This window comes from Rana temporaria, chromosome 9, assembly GCF_905171775.1.
Source record: "Rana temporaria chromosome 9, aRanTem1.1, whole genome shotgun sequence".
NCBI lineage: Eukaryota > Metazoa > Chordata > Amphibia > Anura > Ranidae > Rana > Rana temporaria.
In genome coordinates this window covers 82,374,723-82,392,522 of record NC_053497.1, presented here as the reverse complement: position 1 = coordinate 82,392,522, position 17,800 = coordinate 82,374,723, and the positions used below count along the sequence as shown (strand labels likewise).

The window sequence follows — 17,800 nt, the reverse complement described above, 5'->3', positions numbered from 1 at the left end:
AAATCCATCTGACCGTTTTAATCAGATGAACTGATCGTGTGTACAGGGCATAAGGGTTTTCTTCTTCTTCTTCTTTTATTTTTTTTTAAATCTTACTAAAACAGAGCAATCCACATTAAAAATAGACATTGTCCGCCAGATTGGGCAAAATATTTATTGAATTTATTTTTTATACATTTCTTTTATGTTGATTTTAATTTCAGGATTTGATGACTCTGACTTGGATGGTATTTTCAATGATGGCTACAAACCAGACAAAGGAAAAGGTATTTTCTAAACAACCGATTTGTCATCTTCAACCAAATAAAGGATTGTTACTGTAATTGAAACCCAGATTGGTGTAAATTAGATAACCATTAGCAAATTTCATTGGTACATCACCACCATAGGTCAGAATCATGACAGAAGTATAAACCATAAGGACAATCAGATCTTTATGGTACTGAGCTGTAATAGAAGTGTTATTTTTGTTTTCAGGTGGAGATACTAGAGACACTGATAACACAGACACAGGTGGGTAGTATAATTATTTGTTATTAGTTGGCAAAAACATTCTTTGTAAGTGCCGGTTTACACTACAGCGACTTGGGATCCGACTTGACTCGCGGCGACATGAGAAATTCCATTGAAGTGAATGAGATCCGTCTTAAGGCTCATACACACGGTAGGACATCCAACAAAATTTCCCTTGGATTTTTGTCTTAATTGATTTGTCCGATCACACCCATAGCATACACACGCTCGGACTTTTCTGCAAACTTTTCTAACACTTTCCCAACATCACGTGGTTTTACTTGCTCTTTACCGCCACCCTTTGGTTAACTTCTGCTATTGTTGGTTGAGTTTAACATTGGTTCTGAGCATGCGCATTTGTACTTTGTCCAAAAGTCCGATGGTTTGCTGTACACACGGTCGCACTTTGCACAATCGGACTTTTCGGAACAGAAAGTTGGTCCGTTCACAGACCCAACTTTTTGTCCGATTGAAGCCAAAAAAGTTGGTCCGATGGAACGTACACACGGTCGGACAAATACGAAAAGTGCCGGATTTTGAAGTTGGTTGGGCAAAAGTCCGACCGTGTGTACGGGGCTTTAATGTACACTACTGAAGTCGCTCCGACTTCAGAAAAGGTTCCTGTACTACTTCAAGGCGACTTGTAGGAAACTTGTACCCATAGATTTCAATGGAAGTTGCCTCCAAAGTCGGATCACTGTCTTAACTGAAGCAACTTTACAGGAAAAGAAAATGGTTTACTCAGGGAAACCCCTCCCTCCCACAGAGCTGATTATTCTGTGATTGGCCACAGCCAAAGTCGCCTGTCCTGGAGGCAACTTTAAGTTGCATTGTAAGTTGCTCCAAGTCGCGCTGAAGTCGCCTTGCAAAGTCGCGCTGTAAGTCGGGTTGCCCCTATGTGAACCGGCACTTAGGATGTAGTGTAACTCCAACTTTTTTTTGTTATTGAAAATTTCTATCCATTCGTATGATAAAGAGAGCAGCTTAATTTGAAATCTGGTCTCTTCGGAAATCTTCTTTTTGCTTTATTTCTAAGACTGCCTAAGCAAACATATGAGCTTAACTCTTCCTGTGCAGAGAATCTTATTTTTCCATATAATTGGATTTACTCCAATGAAGGCTTATGCTGTAAAAGTGCCCTAAGCAGTCAAAGCAAGATGGATAGCAGAATGCTGACCTTAAATGATTTTGTTTATAGCTATGTAATCTATAGGTCATGTTTTCTAAAGCTCTTTATATGTAAGATGAACATTGTTCTGCTTTTAAATTTTGACCACGACCACTTCTCTACATGTGCCTTAAGGTTTAGAAAACCTTACCTTTTCTTTGCTCACTCACTGAACCTTTCAGCTGCTGGAAGCAAATATAGTCAGTCTTATGTAAGCTCTAAGTCAATCCAATGAGAAGAAAAGGATGGCTGCACTCCAAGGAAAAAAATCCAATGTATTTTATTCCAAAAATGACAGCCAACAAGACAATGTCACAGGACCCAGGAGGTGACGCGTTGGAGAGGGGGCATTATGGAGAAAGTGTTGGAGAGGGGGCATTATGGACCAAGCATAGATCTGGATTTTGTAAACACTACCCTAACGTTGTGCTATGTTTATGTTCTGTTTGTGTTAACTGTTACAAATTTCATTTAGTGATCATTGTATATTCTTAGTAGTTTTATCCGCTCTTGTATGACAGGTACTTTAGCGGAGACGGGAACCATTGCAGGAATTGCTAGTGCTTTGGCCATGGCACTCATTGGAGCTGTATCCAGTTACATCTCGTATCAACAGAAGAAATTTTGTTTCAGCATTCAACGTATGTTGTTTTCTGCAAATATCACTTGTAGCATGTCTGCCTGCCACTTAGATTTGTCAAGCTTTGCATATGATTAATATTTATATGGTGAATCCAACAGAGGCATCTGTAGACTGGGCAAGATTTGTAACAGGCATGATAAAAGGTTGTGGGTTCTTAAGAGGGAGATTTCCCATATTGTCAGTTACATTTCGATTCCTCTTTAAACAGGATCTTGCTTTATGTGCCCAAAAAAAAAAAGTAAAATCAGATTCTTGCACTTTTCGGCGCCTCTCTTGTGCAAAGAGCGCATTTTGCTTTGAGGAACCAAGCTTTCTTCCTGGTTTAATTTTATTTGCAATGCTTCTACAGTCTAAAGAGACTTACTATACTGGGATTTGCAGAAAAGGGAATTTATTGCAGTCACACAACCTTTAGATTAGGAGATCTGGGCTACCCTATCAGTCAACACAGTGCCAAGTTGAGTGCGTTAAATATCATGTGTAGTGCTGGGCACCAGAACAAAACTTGACTAATGTTCTTACATATTTTACTTTACAAATGGACCACTTTAATGATACCATAGATAAATACTGCTTACAGTTCTTGTTTTGCATTGTTTTATCACTATATCTTTATTAGAATAATTTTATTGACATATAGATGACTTCAGTCATGTGCAATCATATGAATCATGCCAAATGATGGAACACATTTAATCAAAGTAAAGAATTACAGTGGATAGTGGCGCAGGATGTAGTATATAGCAGCCCTCAAAATTTCCACTCGCCTACTAGCATTTGGCGAGTGGATTTAAGCTGGGGGCGAGTGATGACAGGGCTACATGACCAATCTCCCTCCAATCTGTGCCTACAGTCCCGATGAGATTGGCGGCCGAAGAGGAAAGGTGCATGCTCGGGAAAAGTAGTCTGTTGAGCCGCGCACAGGCAGAGCAGTACACAGGTGCTCTCCTTACAATTCTCATTAAGCCATGGGACCTAACAGTATGACCTCTCTCAGCTTGCCCCCCTCCCCCGGGCCCCGACCAATGTACCTGGAGAGCAGAAAGTAATGAGTGAGGTGAAAGATTGCAAAAATTACCACTGCGGTGCAGCGCTCACTGAAAGTTGCCCTGACATGAGAGCGGCAGCCTTCTAGTTTGTGCAGTTTTCTTCTCCTTGTGCTCTATGTAAGTTTAGCCTGAGCACTGTGAACAGCCTGAATAAAAGGGGTAAGTGGGGACATGCAAGCGTGGAGCCGCACACACAGGCTCCTGATGATGAGATGAATGGGAGAGAGAGAGAGGATGGATGGAAGTTGCAGAGGAGACAGCAAGAGAATGGGGAACCAGTTCTAGTGCCCTGTCCCTCTGGTCTGCCCCCAGTGCCCTGTCCCTCTGGTCTGCCCCCAGTGCCCTGTCCCTCTGGTCTGCCCCCAGTGCCCTGTCCCATTTTGTTAAAGTTGTTGTTGGTAATATTTAATTTTGTAACTTGATTCTGCATAAAACCTTGTCATTCCATGAGATAATCTACGAGGGCGTGTTTACGGGTGAAATTAGGCGCAGGGCAGTGTATGAATTAGGTGGGGCAACTGGTGGCGAGTAACTCTTGAGGCCTGGCTAGTGGCTCAGGACTTGAAATTTTGAGCCCTGGTATATAGTATGCAACGTGAGTTCATGCAAGAGTCCTTTGAGCTTTTTAGCTCTGTGTGAGGAAGACAGTCTGTAGTAGCAGGGCAGCCTTGCAGGGGGAGTAGAGGGACACTCGAAGCATGTAAAGAGGAAATGGGAAACAGGCGCCTCTTAGGTAAGACTGTAGTGTTTAATAGACAAAGTGTATTAAAAAAACTCACATTGTAGAATATTTCATTCAAATTGCCTTTACTATACAAAGCCCTATGCCCAGCAGTGTACCTACACATGAACAATGTAGCTGAGCAACTGTTTTACTATTATTAAATAGAAAACAGGCACCTCTTAGGTAAGACTGTAGTGTTTAATAGACAAAGCGTATTAAAAAACCCACATTGTAGTATCTTTAAACAGGCACAGTAGAGTCCAGTGAAACCGATCTTCATCTCAGCTGTCAGCAGTGGTCTCGTCCTGTTGATCCATGTGCCGCCGGCGTCCTGACCACCTGGAGTCTCTCGCGTTCAGGCGGGATCCAGAGTGATAAATTATTACTATAAACAATACTATATAGGGAGATTATATGAATTTATAGTCGTACAAGCTGCCTCTATGAAACAAATTCATGGTGTTTGATGAAGTTTGATCATCTTAGTGTGCACGCTCTGAAACGCGTCGCGATTACGTCCGTGTGCGCCATTCCGCCATACGCTGCGTTCCAGCCCTCTCCTGCGACCCATCAGCTGCGTTCTAGACCTCGCTCTGGTTCCCGCCTGAACGCCAAGAGACTCCAGCTGGTCATGACGCCAGCCTCACACGGATCAACAGGACGAGACCACTGCTGACAGCTGAGATGGAGATCAGTTTCACTGGACTCTACTGTGCCTGTTTAAAGATACTACAATGTGAGTTTTTTAATACGCTTTGTCTATTAAACACTACAGTCTTACCTAAGAGGCACCTGTTTCCTGTTTTCTCTTTATTCAAAGTAAAACAGTTGCTCAGCTACATTGTTAATGTGTAGGTACACTGCTGGGCACAGGGCTTTGTATAGTAAAGGCAATTTTAATGAAATATTCCTCCATGTACGAAACAGCACAAAAGCTGTTTTTGAGAAACACTTAGGACATGTGAGCAAATTTTAGGCTACATGCACATTTGCGTTTTTGTTTTTTTAAAGCTCCTAAAAGCTGTAATTAGCATTTTTTTGGTTTCTAGAAGCTAAATAGTTTTATCCTATGCGTCCATGCACACTACTTAAGGCTATTAGAGTTTTTTGAGCTTCAGCGTCTAGGAGCAGAAAAAATTTATTGTTTTTGTAGAGTTTCTTGGAGCGTTTTCCCACAAGAAACCTTCCTAAATGCAGCTAAACCCTACTAATGGCGTTTTGTTTTTCCTTTTTACTGCACAAATGCTCCTAAAACGCTACTGCAAAAAGCTATTACCAGCGTTCTTTAGCCAGTGTTTTTTCCAGCGTTTTTCGTAGCTTAAAAATAGGAGCCTAAAAAAATGCCTAGTACACAAAATAAAAGAATTATAATGGTTACAAAGAATTAAAAGATGGCTTTATCTGATTTCAGATGTTTGACTTTGCAGCAGTTGAATTGCTTTCCCGAATTCTGCTGAATCATAATATGATGAGACCAGAATTTTGCTTTTTTAACTAGTGAAGTAGCGAGTCGGTAGAGACAGACAGACGGACAGACAGCTTCTTAGCGGCATTGTGTTGGCTAATTGACCATTTGGCAGCATCAGGATTGGTAGCTGCAGAATCTGACATCAACCTTTAGATGTCTTGTAATTTAAGGTTTTGTCAATGTAGTAAGGAGGACCGAAGATGCTATTAACGTTTTCTCTGACATAACATAGGAGACATGCACTTACGGAATGAGCTGGTCAAGTACACACCGCTAAATATAAAATTGTAGGTCATGGTGAGGTTGTAGCTGCATAGAAGCACACATCTGTAAGGGGTGATGCAATGTTACTAGGCCTAAGCTTAAAGCGGAGGTTCACCCTAAAATAATTATATACCATCCCGTCCAGCATACTTGCGTCAGCTACAGTATGCTTTTTTTTTTTTGCGCTGTATTTACCGTTTAATCCCTCAGTTTCTTTTCAGACTCCCACGGGAAGTAGGCGTTCCTATGAAGAGGAGAACATGATTGACGTCCGGCTATGGCACGTCACGCATTCCGAAAATAGCCAAAATAGGACTCAGCTGTATACGGCGCCTGCGCAGTCAGCTCCTAGTCCATGCGCAGGCGCCGTATAGCGCCTTGAAGAGCCGAGACCTAGTCCGGCTATTTTCGGAATGCGTGACACGCCATAGCCGGACGTCAATCATGTTCCCCTCTACATAGGAACGCCTACCCCCCGCAGGAGTCTGAAAAGAAACTGAAGGATTAAACGGTAAATACAGGGCAAAAAAAAAGCATACTGTAGCTGACACAAGTATGCTGGATGGGATGGTACATAGATGTTTTTTAGGGTGAAACTCCGCTTTAAATTAAGAGGTGGCACATGATAGCCAATCAGATTCCATTAGATTTTCTGCCATATTCTGGAGATACCTAAAGCAAACATCTGGTTGGTTACTGTGACCAGCTTTCCCAAGCTCCAGTTTAAATAAATGAGTGATCCTATACACCAATTATACAATAATCCTGGAGGAAATTGGAATTTTTCCAGTTTACAATTCTTTTAATGTACCAAATGGTCACTTTCCACCCCAAAAATTGAAATATTTACTCGAATGAATTATATTTATACCCCACTGGGGAGTGAGCTTTTTTTAAAATTAAATTATGCTTGCAAAATAAATATGTGAAAAAAATCTGAAAAAAAAAAGTGAAGAAGCAGATTAAATACCATATATTGGCATGGAGATTAATATAAAAGGAATCCATTTTATCTCCTCTCCCTGCTTTAACAGTAAAAACACTATATTAACATTTGTCATCCAATTCTCATTTGAAATATACACTGTGCCACACACCGCTGTCATTTTTTTTTACACAGAGACCTTCATGCTGCTGTATGGCATTATTTTCTCCTTGAAATAGAAATCATGAAATGAGCCGTGCAGTAGTCTTTTTTTTTTTTTTTTTTTTCCTCCTCCTCCCTTCAGCACAAAGAAAATCTGAAGCCAGCAAGGACAGCTGTATTACCGTAGACCAGAGCAGCGTATAATAGCTCTTAGTGTCTTGCTGTTCTTTTGCACAATATACATTGCCGGTGTATTCTACTACTGTGAGAACAGCTTGTGCAAAATAGAGACATCACAAACACTCTAGCAGTTATCTTTATTTAGTAACTGCCCGTCAGATACAAGGTCTCGTAGCAAACCAGGCCTCCACTTCTAAAAAATAATCACAGCTATTAAAGCTCCATGTATTGATAGCTTTCTGTATAGATGACTTTAGTAGGACTGCTCATTTCAGATTGATTCACGATGAAAGACCCTGGGTGTATTGTTTATGTTCCCTTTACAGAAGGACTTAATGCTGAATATGTGAAAGGGGAGCATATGGAGGGGGTAGTGTCTGAAGAACCTCAAGGTAAGGTTCCTCTTTTAGTCTTGATAATTCATGTTACATTGTTTTATTTTATAAACTGCTTATGTAATTGCTCCCACCTGGAATACGTTCAGAAGTTAAAGGACTAAGTTCACCTTTTACATAAACTGGCCCATGCAGACCGGGGCAACCACTAGTTTACCACCTCAATACAGGGCACTTTCACCCCCTTCCTGCCCAGGCCATTTTTCAGCGCTGTCACAATTTGAATGACAATTGCGCGGTTATGCAACACTGTACTCAAATTAATTTTTTTTTTTTTCCCCACAAATAGAGCTTTCTTTTGGTGGTATTTCATCACCTCTGCGGTTTTTATTTTTTGCGCTATAAACACAAGAAGAGCGACAATTTTTTTTAAAAAAGCAATATTTTTTACTTTTTGCTATAATAAATATCCCCCAAAAATATATAAAAAAAAATTTCTTTCCTCAGTTTTGGGCCGATACATATTCTTCTACATATTGTTGGTAAATATAAATTGCAATAAACATATATTGATTGGTTTGCACAAAAGTTATAGCGGCTACAAAATAGGGGATAGATTTATAGCATTTTCAGTTTTTATTTATTTACTAGTAATGGCGGTGATCAGTGATTTTTATCTTGACTGCGATATTGTGGCAGACATATCAGACACTTTTGACACTATTTTGGGACCATTCACATTTATACAGCGAACAATGCTATTAATATGCACTGATTACTGTGTAAATGTGACTGGCAGGGAAGGGGTTAACACTAGGGGCGATCAAGGGGTTAAATGTGTACCCTAGTGAGTGATTCTAACTGTAGGGGAAGGGGACTGACTGGGGGAGGTGACCGATCGGTGTCGCTATGTACAAGGGACACACCATTGGTCTCCTCTCCCTGACAGGAAGTGGATCTCTGTGTTTACACACAGAGATCCACGGTCCTGCTCAGTTACTGGGCAATCGCGGGTGCCTGGCGGACATCGCTGCCGCCGGGCACGAGCATCGGGTTCCCAGTGACGCAGCAGGTGCATAGTCTTTTTTGTATAATGATTGTTAAATGCCATACCTGCAGGCTTTTTCTGTCACACACAAAGCCTGGCAAAATTACTTCCAGTGTGTACATTCCTAAATCAGGGCTGATTTCCAGGATATGACAGTCTTTGGGCGCTCGCCCCCTGCATGGCAGGAGCTCACATGCTTCCTGATTCAAAGGCTGTGTATGTGCCGTGTGCTCTCTCCTGTCACAGCAAAGACTCTCCAGTTGCACGTTCCCACTGGATTCTCACACTGCTGTAGCCCCTTTTCATCTCCTACATTGGACTACAACAAAATGGCCACTGAACCACCACCTTTGAGTGCAGCTAAAGATTATCACTTTAGTTGTCCTCTAAGAAGGCTTGGTGGCCATTTTGTTGTAGCCCATGTCCTGGAAATTAGTCAGGATATAGGCATGTAAACATTGGGAGTATTTTGACCATGCTTCAGAAATCACCACAGGACTGATGCAAAATGATTCTTTTAATATATCAGAGAAACAAAACAGGATGAATGTTGACTATTAAGCACGTAAATTAAGTGTGAAACGTGTTAACAGTTTATCCTGTTTTGTTTCTTTGACTGTGAAGATATTAAAATAATAAATTTGCATCGGTCCTGTGGAGGTATGCTGCCGATTTCTCTTTATCCTGAATCTTTGCAGTGGCGAGCTGGGGCGGGCACCCACACTGGACTGTTGTTATCAAGCACTCATCTGAGTGGTATACACTTGCAGTCTTCACGAGAAAGCCTACTGGTATGACATTTGCAATAAACAATATTTTTCAAGCAGCACAATGTATTTTAAGCTACTGTGGCCCCTTGTCTGCCTTGGCTACTTTATGAAAAAAAGGTGAACTTAGCCTGTAATGAGTATGTGTCTTTTACTGTCTGTATCAGTCTGTATAGTTCAGCTGGTCACTTGGATGCATGGTGAGATAAAGCAAACCACAATGACAAAAAATGTGTTGGCGCTAAAACCACCTCAGGGCTCTCTTCATGGGAAATGGTTGTGATGTACTATGATCCATCCTGGAGATGTAAAAAATCATAAGCTAGAAAAACACTAAAAAGTGCTTGGAGGACCACTTGTATGTGAGGGTCAAGTTACACCAGGAAGGTTGTGTGGTAAAAACGACAATAAATTTATTAAAGCAGTGAAGTTCAGATAAAACCAGACGTGAAGGTTAGTGTTTGGTCAAGGACTTGACAAAGGGCCACACCCAAAAAGTGGTGTCAAGATGACCGCTCTCTTTTCCACACACTAGCCACGCTTGCGTTCCATCACCTGCTCAGACCTTGCCTTGGACACACCTGGGCCACCTTTCTCAGACTCAGGCTGCATGACAGTCCTGGCTCCAACAACAGTCGAAGATTGAGTAATCGGACTGAGCCATTCCCACACCATCGGGATATCACTCCTACCTGGTTCCAAACACCATTGGGATACAACCACCCATGGTTGGCTCAGTTGTCGATATCCCTGCAACACAGCCAAGCCCCAGAGAGTATCACACAGGATGGATTCCGCTCAATGAGTTTTGCACTCTATTGATCATTCCCATTTACTGAGGCCTTTGAGTTAACCTTCACATATGGTTTCATCTGAACTTTATTGGTTTAATAAATGAAGTGTTGTATTTACCACACAATCTTCCTGGTGTCACTTTACCATCATATGTGCATATATGTGTCACCTGCACATACAACAAAACGGTCCTCCAATCACTTTTTAGTGTTTTTCAGGCTTATGGTGAGATAAAGGCCTGTTTTATTTGTTCACCTCTCATTGTTGTGTTATTAAACAGTTTCACATTTGTTGCAATTTCTGACACATTTAATAGAAGAGAAATGGCAGCGGTGGTGTTTTTGTATTATAAGGAAATGTCAGTACTTGTAGAGAAACAACCAATCAGACTTCATAACTTATGCTCTCATTCCGCTCACACCACAGTGATCGTCAGCCTCACTTTTCTTAAATGCCAGCTACACATGGCATTGTCTATTTTCTAGTTTGAAGACCTGCTCACAGCTTGCAGGATATCGTGTCTGCAAATAGTGCTGGTGTAATAGCTTGTTAGGAGCTCGTCTTTTACTGGACCTTCTCCTTATGCCAGTGGAGTGACTGCCTTTGTCACTCTATCATAAGAAACCTTTCATGGATACAGAGAATAGCCTCAGGGTGCATGTGCATTACACTAACGCCGAGTACACACAGGCCAAAAACGGCCAGTTCGGCAGAAAATACACGCTAAGATTGTATTAATTAAAGACCAAACTTTTTTTTAACGTTTTGGACAGATTAAGGGAAGTTTTAAACCCAGGGTTACCCTTTGTTGCTTTTGATCCACTAGAGATTTCCCCTTAGGTCCTGTTTTAGAGAAATAGCAGGTGGAACTCTCCAAAGTGAAAGGAAATCTCTTAGACAATGTCATGGCAACATGTGTTTCCCTTTGGAAGATTTTCCCATCATTTTCGTTTCTGGTGGCCACTGTAAAACCTTGTATTTTTCACCATTTTCTGATTAGCATGACAAATTGAAAAGGTGAACCTCCCCTGAGGGGAGGTGGACAGCTATTCAAAACTACAAAAATAGGATTTTTGTACTCACCGTAGAGTTCATGGATGGACACAGCAGCCTTTGACCTTAGGGTATATATTCCTTTCCTTCCAGGAGATCTCTCCTGGAAGGAAATGGATATAATACCCTAAGGTCAAAGGCTGCTGTGTCCGTTCATGTACGGAAGAGAAAATAGGATTTTTGTACTCACCGTAAAATCCATTTCTCTGAGTTCATGGACGGACACAGCAGCCTTTGACCTTAGGGTATTATATCCACTTCCTTCCAGGAGAGATCTCCTGGAAGTAAAGGAATATATACCCTAAGGTTAAAGGCGGCTGTGTCCGTCCATGAACGGAAGAGAAAATACTTTTTTTTCTGACCATTTAGGATATGCAGCCATCACTTATGATCTGAACTACAGTACTTCTTTTGACCATGGAATATTTGGAAATGGCTGATCTCTTCTCTGGTTAGGAAAAAGGATGTGGTAGACAGGCATTGTGTGGGGAAGTGCTTACTATGATTCTGACTATTCTCAGATAATCCAAGTTTATTTATACGTCTACTTTTTATATGAATGTGTGATAAATTAAAAATCTGAGGTATAAATCTAATCAAGTTTTCTGTGTCTGTTCCAGTGAAATATTCTTCTCTGGAATCTCAATCTGCTGTTCCTCCTTCAGAAGATCCATCTAAAGTTTGAAGACCTTCGTAGGTTCTCCATTACCCCCTAATGTTGTTTGCCAGCTTCATCCTGTCTATGGGGCTGAAATATTTTGTCTTTTTATTTATTATGCCCACCAAGTCATCCTATGCTTAGGCATTGTCTACTATAATATAGGGGTCGCTCCTTTTTAAGAGTTAAATGTTTACATTTTAGAAACAAGTCAGTGTTTTTATCTCATGTTACACTCTTTGCCGTCTTACTGAACAAATCATAAAAACAGGAAGGCAAAGATTTCTAGCTAGCAATTACTTTTTTTAAATGCACTATTTTTGCATATTTAAGGGATTAGGGTTTATAGTAGTCAACTGTAGCTTATTTGTGGAATATTTTAGCAGCTCTGTTTATTTCAAATGGGAATGGTACACTTATTTACTTACCTATGATGACTATGACCATTGTAGACTCTGGCACTCCTAATTTGTGAGATCCAAAGACATAAAAAAAATATTACTGAGCCTAATCGGCAGCTAATGCCTAATGTCGGTACCACCTGGTGTCTTTGGTCACAATGCATCGTCTTTTGTGGCTCAAGTGATTTGGTGAATATGCACACCTCCAAGTACATGTTTTGACTTGCCATTTTGGTGCCTTGATCTTAATCATTAGGAGAGTTAGAATTCTTAAAGCAGTTTTTAAAATAATATTTTACATTGCAGTAGCTTAAAACTGTTCCCCCTGCATGACGTGGCTAAGCATCAAGCACCACTCATCTGTTTTGCAAAGGAATCCCAATATGGGTCAATGCTATTTAGAAAGTTCCATACTATGTTAGCAGCCTACTTGTGTTACAGAAGCATTGTACAAAAAAAAATGAAAACAAAAATTTGGAACACAGGTATAACCTAAAATAGAACTGACTGTGGGATTTGTGGAGCTCTTCTTGCTTTGTATTGGGTCAGGTTGACCCTCACAGTTGGACAGAGCTAAATGAACGGTCTCCCATGGCGTTGGATGTACTAGCTCACACTCTCTGGTTGTGCTTTAATTCTCCATAGCAAGTTCTCCTTTAATATTAGGTTCAGGTAAACCTTCATGATTTCTTTTTTAACATACTGATTTTGCTTATTTCATGGGTGTTTCCTTACCTGTGACTCCCACCTTTAGAATATCCCTGTGCTGATCACTTTCTATGATGGTAAGCAGAACTCTTGTTCTAGTAAACTAAACCTGTACTGCAACCTATTACATTATACTGTCTACTCCTAAAGCTTATTATATATATTGTTTTTGTAGTCCAATATTTATTGCATCGGCACCATGTCTGAAGACGTCAATCTTCATGTTTCAAACATTATCCTCTTAGCATTTTATATTGTGGTGCAGACTTTTTGAATGATTGCTTGTCTAATCACATTGGAAGCAGCTTTGTTCGTAATATTCAAAATCGCTATGCAGATGCTCCTTAAAAGGGCTGAAATATCAGTTTTAATTCAATTTAAAGGGATGATTAGTGGGAAAAGGTGTTCCCTTTTTTGTATGATGTAAAATAATATTTTATTTTTGTTAAATATCACTTTTTCATTTAGTTTTTGTTTTCCTAGTCTAAGCCGGCCATAAATGGTTCAAATCTTGGCAAGTTCAGCAGGGAGATTCGATTCATCTATGGGCAGGATGAATGTACCCAAGTCGATCCATCGATTTCAGATTTTCAGCATGTGACTACTGCTAGTAGCTATAGCTGCTGGCAATAATCACTGTGTTCCCCCTCCAGGAGAACATAATAGCTCCGCGAGAGGGATTCCCTCAACATGTGTCCCTTATCAACCGTGTTGATGGGGGAATCGAGCGAGATTCCGTGGCTGCAGGAAAGAAAATTGGATCATTTATGGCCGATTTTAGTCGTTATTCCTAGTCTACCTCATCAATAAACTCTTAATTTACTGTGTCATTACTGCAAACCCATATTGGCAGACAATGGAAGTGTGGTGGCTGACATCTGCCCATCATCTTATAAGGTGTATTGTGGTGTTTTAGTCTTTTCCAATTTCTCTAATTTGTTAGAGAAATTTGTAGACATGAAATAGGCACTCCATGGAAGAAAAAGGAGTGATCGGCTATCGGCCACTGAGAGTTTCCCTGTTGAAAACCAACTTTGTGCGATCTTCAACTAGAACAATCAGAGCACTTATTACCTCACTTCTATATTGTGATGTAGATGATGAAAAAGTCTCATCATCGCTTGCTTTTATTGGGCTTGTATCTCCAGCCTTGCCTTGTTTACACCTAATGTATAGTTTGATTACGCACACTTTCAAGATTGCTGGCAGTAGCCAATAGTGGTCATCTATGGAAGCATTTTTTTTTCACCAGCCTGACATTGATTATGTCTTTTTTTTTTAATAGCAGGGGTCTTTTAACTTTATAAACAAAGGGCCAGTTTACTGTCCTTTTAAAGGGACCGGATTGTGGCCAGTGAGAGTAAAAAACGCCCTGACGTCAACAACCATGCCCCTTCATTGGTGTCCATGAGATAGATAGTACCCTGTTAGTGGTGTCAGTAGGAGAAATATTGTCCCATCATTGGATTAATTGAGAGGAAGAGTGTCCCATCATTGGGGTCTGTTGCAGAATAGTGCCCTGTCGTTGGTGTCAGTGGGAAGAATATTTCCCTATTCTTGGTGTCAGTGGGAAGAATAGTGCCCCACTGGTGGTGTCATTGGCAGCAATAATGCCCCATTGTTAATGTCAGTGGTGAGAAATGGTGCCCCAAGGGCCAGAAAAAGGCCAGCAAAGGGTCTCAGTTTGAAGACCACTGCTTTAGAGCAATAATGTAGTTGGGCACCTATTCGGAAGCTATTCTCACACCACAATTTTTGGTTCTTAAAAGGAAAATAAAAAACATATGTATATTATTATTCAGTGCATTCAAGAAAACAGCATTCAAAGTGTATTCATTGTTGAAGTACATAAAGAAATGTGATGCTATGTTTCATCTAACTCGTGTATGAACATTCCTGATCAAGTCTCCTGTGGCAGAAGCTCTGCTATCAGGGAGAACTCATGCCGCGTACAGACGGTCGTTTTTTGCGATGAAAAAAAAACGACGTTTGATGTGATGAAAAAAACGACGTTTTTGAAACTTCATTTTCAAAAACGACGTTGTCTACACACCATCGTTTTTCAAAATGCTCTAGCAAAGCGCGGTTACGTTCAGCACGTACGACGGAACTCTGTTCCATTGAAGCTCGCTTCATAACTTGCTTCTGAGCATGCGCGGGTTTAAAAACGTCGTTTTCAACGTCGTTTTGCCCACACACTATCATTTGAATTGACACAAAAAACGACGTTTTGAAAAACGACACAAAAAATTCAAGCATGTTCGAATTTTTTTTTTGTCGTTTTTCAGAACACATAAAACGACGTTTTCCCCACACACGGTCATTTGAAATGACGTTTTCAAAAACGTCGTTTTTTTTCATCACAAAAAACGACCGTCTGTACGCGGCATTAGTCCCTGATCAACATATGAAATAACCTTATTTATCCTGTGACATTGGTCAAACTTCACCAACAATCTTTAACTACTATGAACAAACATTCACTGCACATTTGCCAGTTTAAATATTTGCTATCATCACATTTAATGTAATGGTGAACACAGGCAAAGGTTCCTGGATGCACCAGACTGCCCCTAGGATAATTATAATTGCAGACATTTTTATAAATGATGCTCACTGATGGCTTTTTTTTTTGCAGTGTTTATGTAATAGAGACATTAGATTGTAATGTTATCAGTCTCTGCTGACAAATGTGAATAGATTTATATATTCTGTGGAATAGGTTGATGCTGTACAAAATGGATGAAAAGATACGGCAACGCCTTCTTACAACCGTAGATATTTCCATGTCCTCACTTCCAGCACAAAACCCCAAAACAAGCACAGTCTCTGCATATGGGTGAGTGTGCAGGGACGTGGCAATCATTCCTTTTTGCTCCTGTTAGCCATCAATGAATCTCAAACCACTGGTGTTTAGTATAGGAATAGCCATAATTTTAAAAAGCCAATATTACTAACTAGCATACAGCTGTTTACATCTTTGAGCACTAATGAGGGCTACAAAGGCTGAAAGGGTTGTGAGTCCAGATGGACAGTACAACCATTGTGGTCGTGTTGAGGCCAAAGGGAACAAAAATAAGTGACTTGCATGATTCTGCCCAGGTAGCTTGTTTTGGGTCTGGAAGTGAGGACAATATCTTACACCTCTTTAGAGGGTCTTTTTGTACCTTCTGTATCGCGACCTTATGGCCTTGTGCACACAGAGGTCTACACACTTTGGAGTCTTGTAGCGTAACATTTCTGGCACTTTCCTGTGCCTGGAGGTCTACTGTTCTGCATACATTTGCCCCTGTAAGTTTCTGCAGCAGCATTTACCTATGCATGCACATATTTCTGAAGACATGTTACTTTTGCATTTAGTAAAATATGTTGTATGTACATATTTTACTAAATACTAATGCACAGATAAATGTCAATGCAGCAGCCTTCGGCATTTACAAGCCGTAGTCCATATACTATTCTGTGTATGTGTACACGGTGCCATGGCTCTCTGGGCGCAAAGTACCAAAAAATGTTACGTTACAAGACAAGTGGGCACGAGGCCTAATAGTTGTAATTGTACTGTTCTCAAAATAGATAAATTAAATCAAGCTGGTCTTATTTCAAGAAAAGCACACACTAGTGAAGACTGTCTAATAGAGTGAAAAAGAACAAAAATAAGATAAAAAAACACATAGGTGAAAATAAGTGATTATACTGCATGTTTCCAAAAAAAAAATTACGCAAAGGTAGAATTTCACATCTGCACACATTTGTATTACTCTCTTTACAAGAATACCGCACTGAAAATCACCTCTCGCAATGTACTCGCTGCATTGCAAAAGAATGTTGCCTGTGTTTACAATGGTTCAACGTGACATCCTTTGTTCTTTTTACCTTCATGATCTTAACCCAAATCCTGGTTTCACAATCACATGTGGTGTATTCAGCCATTTTATATTGCTTCCAGCAGTGTCTGATGGATGCAAGAATATGCAGCTAATTTGTAGTCTGTGTGTGAAAATCTGATCCTCTTTACAAGAACATTCTGAATGTTAAGGAAATGATGTGATGTGCAGCCAGGAATCAATACTCTGCTTCACTTAATCAAGAGCAGGTCAGCAAATGCAAATAATGGAAGTCTGTAAAACGGGTTCTGCTGTGGATGTTAAGCACCTCTAAACAGACTGTTACAGGTGGAGAACGCAGACTGTTGGGAAATATCATGTTGACCGAATAAAATAATTGTAAAATATAAGCTTTGTTCTGTTGTTATTTAAAGTGTCCCCTTCAGGACATTAAAATCAAAATGTGTGTTTATGGAAAATGCTTCTTTCTTCTCTCAATAGACCTATAACTCATCATTGGTGGTGCCAAGAGTTGTGATTTTACAGGGATCTTTGAAATGACTGCAAACCTTAAAGTGAACCCAAATAAAGAAGTGGGCCGCACACTGTCCATAGTAATCAGATAACATTAGTGTAAGGATCAGCTTTAGCTCAGTCTTCTCCCATGGCATATGACATATGGAAGGAGATTGATCTGATGCAGATCCTTACACTAAAGTTATCTGGTTAACATGGACAGTGTGCGGCCCTGCTTCTTTATTTGATGTTGGCTCATTTGGCCTAGACATGCTCAGTTGGGGGGTCTGCCCTGGGCAGCAGACATCTGAGTCAGTGGGTGGTATGTATAGGGCTTTAGAGGGGTGCTTTTTTTTTTTTAGGTTTGAGTCCTAAAGTGAACCTGTCATAAGAGAACTATGGAGGTTACCATTGTTGGTCTCCTTATAAAAATGCTAGTTGCATGACTGTACCTGACTCCAGGGTGTTTTTTTGTGTTACAGACCTGGAACAAGCCAGGTTGCAGGTATAGCCAAGTAAAGAATAAGCTCCTATGCGGTTTACAATCCAGTATCACATGGTCTCACCCTGCTCTGCACATACTCAGTTGCTGTCTA

General features: G+C 40.4%; 1 protein-coding gene across 2 annotated transcripts in view; it reads left to right on the top strand.

Annotated features, from left to right (window-relative positions):
• CD99L2 (CD99 molecule like 2) overlaps window positions 1-13,313 on the top strand; it is a 102,061-nt gene extending 88,748 nt beyond the window's left edge. For both annotated transcript variants that reach the window (XM_040323808.1, XM_040323809.1), the window contains 5 exons: window positions 204-266; window positions 478-513; window positions 2,203-2,322; window positions 7,423-7,488; window positions 11,715-13,313. In XM_040323808.1, the coding sequence (XP_040179742.1) occupies window positions 204-266; window positions 478-513; window positions 2,203-2,322; window positions 7,423-7,488; window positions 11,715-11,779 (350 nt within the window). In that variant the 3' untranslated portion in view covers window positions 11,780-13,313. The remainder of the gene's footprint in view (window positions 1-203; window positions 267-477; window positions 514-2,202; window positions 2,323-7,422; window positions 7,489-11,714) is intronic.
• Window positions 13,314-17,800: the final 4,487 nt, after the last annotated feature.